This window comes from Anguilla rostrata, chromosome 7 (assembly GCF_018555375.3).
Source record: "Anguilla rostrata isolate EN2019 chromosome 7, ASM1855537v3, whole genome shotgun sequence".
Taxonomy (NCBI): Eukaryota; Metazoa; Chordata; class Actinopteri; order Anguilliformes; family Anguillidae; genus Anguilla; species Anguilla rostrata.
The window spans coordinates 24,882,181-24,888,588 of record NC_057939.1 but is presented as its reverse complement, the minus strand read 5'-3'; the positions used below and the strand labels follow the sequence as shown (position 1 = coordinate 24,888,588).

The 6,408-nt window shown below is 42.1% G+C and overlaps 1 protein-coding gene across 1 annotated transcript; it reads right to left on the bottom strand.

The window, feature by feature from the left end:
• Positions 1–415: 415 nt before the first annotated feature.
• Positions 416–4,939, bottom strand: hs3st1 (heparan sulfate (glucosamine) 3-O-sulfotransferase 1). Its single transcript, XM_064343870.1, has 2 exons — positions 4,668–4,939; positions 416–2,627 (listed from the first exon to the last, which is right to left on the bottom strand). Exon 2 carries the CDS (start codon positions 2,384–2,386, stop codon positions 1,430–1,432), a length of 957 nt encoding a protein of 318 aa, XP_064199940.1. The 5' UTR covers positions 2,387–2,627; positions 4,668–4,939; the 3' UTR covers positions 416–1,429.
• Between the last annotated feature and the right edge of the window lie 1,469 nt (positions 4,940–6,408).

The following is a 6,408-nucleotide window of genomic DNA, read 5'->3' as shown; positions in this document are numbered from 1 at the left end:
GGGAATGGAGCTCAGGGGACACGTTTCACTTCGCCTTTTTAAATTCTGCTCACATCAGTACAACGTATGCACTCCTTCCCCTTTAAAGGCAGAGCTATAGTAAAATTATGCGACATACACAGCACGTACTTCTTAAAACGGGGTAGAGAACGCTAGCAGGAATTCCCTGAGCTTAGTGCACAACCTAATACGAGTTGAAGAGAAAGATGTTCAATGTGAACACGGTTAACGTGAAGGGCCACAATCTGATTTTTACTTTGCTACACTCCGAGCCTCATCTTTGGAGAACGAGGCGAACACAAGAAACAGAGACCACAGTAAATCTCTGATAAAACACACATACATACCACACCTGAAATCATTTACAGTCAAGCAAAAAAAAAAATATATATATATATATATATGTACACAACAGTAAATAATAAAAATACATTTTTATTAGTGTCTTAATCCTTCACTTATAAAAGTAATTTGTTAATATTTACAGAATGCTATTATAAACATATTAATACATGAGATGACAACATAAGAAAAATTTCATATCAGGACTCGTATGAAGAATTCTTCATCTGAAAATAAACATAAAACTGTGTATTTGAAATTAAATTCACCAGACATGACAAAAAAAAAATGAAATAATAAAAAAAACAAAACATAGCAGCACATGTACACTCACAAAGTCATATGGAGTATTGTTTTTCTTCTGTGGTATAACTACATTTCCAGAGACCAAAATAAGACCACCGTTTCTTCATTTGCAGTTTCATAACACCATAATTACCAATTAATAATGCCATCTTTCGCATCCCGTAATTATAATAGCTTGCATGGTTTACATTTGCATGTGGGATGAAACACAACACGGAATGACCTTTGACCTTGACATTTGAGAGAACCCGTAGCATGATGGCACTGAACTGTGACACACTTTATTTCCAGCATAACTCTATGACTTGAGTGTCAAAAAAACAACAGCAGACACGCATGACGAGGGGGGAGGAGAAGAGGGCTCTTCAATGCCACGTGACACCAACTCTAAAAGCCAATCCCGATTTAGGAAACACCACTTCTTTTTCATTACAAACTTGACCTTTTCCATCATGCAAGCTAGAAAAATAGCAACTAAAATAAGAAACAAACAACAACAAAAAAAGTGTCATTTTCTTGTCCAGCAGCTGAATTAAATTCAAAACATAAAAAAATATATTTAGCTTATATGTCATATTTATACTGTACTCTGGTTATTTTATTTTTCTGCATTTAATTAGCATGTAAAATATAACAAGTTTACTGATAATACTTATAGGCATATACTGCTGTTGGGGTTTGTGCCGTGGAAGTTGGGTTTCAGGTTTGGTATATATTATATTAAAAACAATAATAATAAAATAATAATAATAATAAAAATAATAAAATGAAATCCCTAAGCTTAGTTCCAGTCGAAAGTTCGGCCCACGAGCTCAAAGAACTTCCTGTTAGGTTCGTGGAAGAAGCGGTAGAGTTTCTGGAGGATGGCGGGCTCGACCCGTGGGTGAGCCCGGCCCTTGGAGTCATGCAGGCAGCGCTCCCGGCCGTGGTCGCGGAGGCAGTAGAAGCCCTTGGTCTTGTTGAAGTAGAAGTTGGAGGCGTTGATCTGGGGTGTGAGGTTGAGGAACCTCTCCACCATTTTCATCTCGGGCAGGGGATCCCGGATGAGCTGGTCGCCGTCCACCAGGTGGATGTTCTCCAGTGGGAAGAAGCGGAGCCAGTTCTGCATGTGCTGGTAGTACAGGCTGCGGCCCAGGGCCTTGTACTCCAGGTTCACCTCGCCGTCCTTCACCAGGACCGTTTCGATGGGCTGATAATGCTTGTGCTTCTGCAGCCTGTTGTAGAAGACCTGGGTGTAGTCCGACAGCACCCGCTCCGTGGGATCTCTCAGGATGAGCAGGAGCTTGATGTCGGGGTTCATCCTGTAGATCCTCTCCGGGACCTTGCTGGAGGTGAAGTAGGCGGGGGTCTTCTCCACGATCAGCTGCTCAGGCTGGGAGAAGGGCATCTGGCTGAGGTACCAGGGCAGCCCTTTCTCAAAGTGGCTCTCCCAGTCGAAGAAGTGCACCTCGTTCTCGGCCGCCGCCACCTGGCTGTGCAGGCTCAGCATTTCAATCAGGGCCCTGGTGCCGCCCTTCCTCACGCCAATGATGATGGTCCCGGGGAGCTGCCGGACGGTCCCGTTCGGACCGGCGGCGGTGGGAATCGCCGTGACGACGGGGGCCGGACCTGGGGTGGCCGGGGACCCCGGGCCGCCGCCCTTGTCATTGACGTCGCCCCAGCTACCGTCGGCAGGTCGGGACGGGATGGGAGGGGACTGAGCTATGAGAAGGAGCAGCCCAAGAAGCAATCCCGCCATTAAGGAACTCCTGAACGCAGTGGATTTCAGCCTGGCGAGAGCAAAGCCAAACTCCACATCGAAAGCACGGCCGCCCAGGAGGCTACAGTCCGTCTGAGAGGAAAAAACCCGACAGGAGACCCCTTCTCCTCAGTACTCCCCTTTCTTTTTTCTTCCGTAGTCTACTCCTCCTTTCCTGTCTTATCTTCTCTCCCCTCTCTTCTTTTGTGCAGTCCCACTCTCTCCTAAACCGAGGAAATCACTAAAATAATAAAATAATGGAAACCAGTTAAATTCAAGCTCACTCGGATTTAAAGCTTAAAAGTGAAATGTAGAAGTAAAGAGGATCCGAACAAAGGGGGGGGGGGGGGGTTAGCCATTGAGTGAAAATTGGTGTGAGAACATTTCCTGTATGAAGTGTATAAAAAGAATGCAATTATTTAAGAATCCACTTAAATAATCTTTTCTGAAGAAACACAGACTATGCACTCACTTTATGTGGGAGTTCTTTCAAACAACACAGTCTACCATTATTATAATTGTAATTGTGTAATTGTTATAATCATAGCATGAAGTAAACTGCTGTATCACGTCTAACCTTCAAACGGGCCAGGTAGTGATAGGGACGGGATAACTTCATCTCATGTGCTAAAAATGTAACCCAAAACGTTTGTTTTTAGCATTACTCTTGTTCTCTAAGATAAAACGCTCACTAAGACAGCAACGCTTGTTAATATGCGTCGAGTTATACCTTGATGCTTCCCGGTCGCAGCTAAGTAGTACATTAGAAGAGCTGTTATTTACTGCAAAAAACATAGCCTAAATAACTGTGCCCGTTTAGCAGCCATTTAAGTCGCACTGAAGCTAACCTCACGCACAAAAAGGAGGTGTTACGAGGATGTCAGTGTATTCTGAATCGTTTTGTTATTAAACTATTTATTATTATAACAACAGTAGAACATTGTTACCCGCCCTGGAATACCAAAGCCGCAAAAACGTGTCGTAAAAAGAAATATTTTCGTGCGTGCAGGCTACTTTACTGAAACACTCAAAAATTTAGACATACACCTTGTTGATAGAATAAAAAAGCTAAACAGTAATTGAGAGCAATTGAGAGAAAACGCTTCCATCATTGTTAACAACAATGTGAAAGGGAAAAAGTAGCGTACTACTGAAAGACAGAATAACAGGGTTCTGGTGAGTATTTGCTGACTAGTACATCTACAACCTCAATACTTGTAGAGTATTGGTCATACAAAATATCCTACCCAACGCGCCGCACGTGCATTCGCGTGATCTGCGGTGAAATTGAGACTGAAAACTGCAAAAGTCAAGCCTCTCCTCTCCGAAGGGCCAACCAGAATGTCTGGGGTGAAAATGTTCATGCCTTGCTCCAAGATCACGGGGTTTTAAGACTCTAAACAGAAACAGATGTCACATTGTTTCGCGTTGTACTTTATTCTTTCCAACATGTTCCGACACTATGGTGCTGTGGACTTATGCTGCAGTCCATTTCGCTCCCATTTTAAAACTATGTGCGAAAAACAGCGCATTTGACTATCTGTAAAGTGGCTGGGTCGTTAACAGGACATTTGGGTAGATTCGGGTGAAATCTAGGCTCCAGTTGTCTGTAACTTCCCATAGCCGAATTATATTGAGTATGCATATATGTTTTCACATAGGTGAAACTCGACGATCGCCTACAGTCGTAAGCTATATAAAACACATAGACGGCGAATGGAACTGTGATATTCGCTCACATGAATGCATCGGTTTGCATAGGCTGCAGTGTTTTTCACCAGCAGCCTAATCCATGAACAAGACACGCGCCTGCACACCAAAAAACCCACTTTCACTAGTCTGCTCAGCCCGGCACACTACGCGCGGCTCAAGAAGTAGGCTACTAAACAATACCCACGCCTTCCGTGTCAGTCAACAAGACATACAGCCTTACAGAAAAAAAATCGATTTTGTTCTTCAGTGAAACTTTTTTCAAGAACCATATTTATAGGCTAACCAAATTATATTAGAAAATAAAACATAAAAACCTGGCTTAAACAATGGCTATCAGTAAGGTAGCCTATACCCTGTTTACAGTGCAGTCTTTAAAAAGCCTACTCCTAACAAAACAAATACATCGTAGCAGAAAGGTGCCTAAAGGTGCATTTGAAAACGACGCGTTTGACTAAAGTAGCCCACGTTATCGCCAACTCATGTTGAAATAACAGCAATTAATTCAGAATATTTACTATTAGTAGTAACAAAAACAATCGCAGTGTGTATTCTTGCATTTTTGTTTTACCTTCCAGTGATATATCCGTTTCTTCAAAACAAGGTATTGTGGACGGCCGATTTCCATGCATACTTGGGGTAATTATATAAAGAACATCACAAATTGTGTGCAAAAAAATGACTTCAAAGGCAAGCCTGAGATCTCTCAAGGTTCTCTCAATGGATCGACTGTCTGTCAGCCAAAGCAGCACAGTCGCTCGGCGCTCCTCGTCCCCAATTTGTGCATCGCTCACCAGGATTGCGAAAGTTGCAGGCGACTGAATCCTCGGCGAGTCTTTCTCCTGATACATTCTCACACGCCCACCGCTTACACAGCGCCCCTCCTATTCTCCTCCTGACTCAGTCCCGCGTAATGGTGTTACGGTAATACACGGTTCGTTACAGAGGGGAGTGTAGCACAATCGGGTGAATTTCCACCGTGCCCCACATTAAGCGTAGGACTGGCATTTTGGCCAGCGACAAAACCGCGTGTTTAACACAGCCTAATGAGCCTATGTGTGATTCCGAGAGAAACATGTTTAGACTCTCCGTGAAGAGTGCGCCGAGGTATTTTCCCCACAGAAATGTGCTTTCTTTTTTTACTGAAGTAAAATAGAAAGAAATCACTTTTTAACTTTTTAACAATGAGAAAAAAAAAAAAAAACAAGAAAAAAAACAACAACGTATGATTAGCATATTCGTGGACACAAATGCAGCAAGTTTTAAATCAATCTTATTGCATCTGGCCACTGATTAATATCCCGACGCATTTATGCAATCGTATCATTTGGTTAAGTGCGCACAATATGTCGTCATTTATTTTGATGCATATACACAATACATATGAGGAAATGAATGCATTCATATGCAGCCACAGCCTTTAACAGCAGGGAACAGAAATATGACGAAGTCTGCCGGTGTATGTGATTTTGCTTGAAAATGGGCTGTAAGCGTGAACTCTCCGTTGCCTGTCGTAGCGGGGAATATGACTTTTAATCGTTCTACAAGTAGCCTAATACGATTATTAGGAATGCTGACAACAACAATAGAAACAACAACACCAATAATAATAATAATAATAATAATAATAATATCGTCAACCTAATCAGTAGATTGACAGACATACAGACAGGCAGACAGACAGACAGACAGATAGACAGATAGATAGATAGATAGATAGATAGATAGATAGATAGATAGATAGATAGATAGATAGATAGATAGATAGATAGATTTTATTTCGACCGATTTTTATTCATTTCCGTTTTATATGGTCAATCAGGAAAGCAGCATAGACCTTCTCTGTGTAACATTCCTGGTTCATGATTGACTTTTCCTTTCGCAATTTTGATGATCACTTATGTTTTCTTTATGGCAGGAAGCTGGTCTGAATAAAGCACTTAAAAGTGAACAGTTTCCTTTTTATTCCGGCGCCAGAGTTTCGGTAAGTACTTGCGATGAAATGGCGCAGTTAATGACCGTGATGCCAGCTGTAGGTGACTACACAAAGATCTTCTGGCACCGAATCTCCCCAACTGGCACATACACACTTTTTTATATTCCCTTTCGTCAACGTTCTTCTCATTCTGAAAATAAGATTGTGGAAGATAGGCGTTCTACAGACAGGCACAGCTGCCAAACTCCCTTTAACGCTGGGTTTTGGCAGGTATTTCCGCTCCAGTCGTCTAGCTTTACAAGACGGTATAGTTCTCCTGACTTTATAAGAACTATCCTCTGAAATATCATTTTAATGTCATTTTTGTTAGCATGAA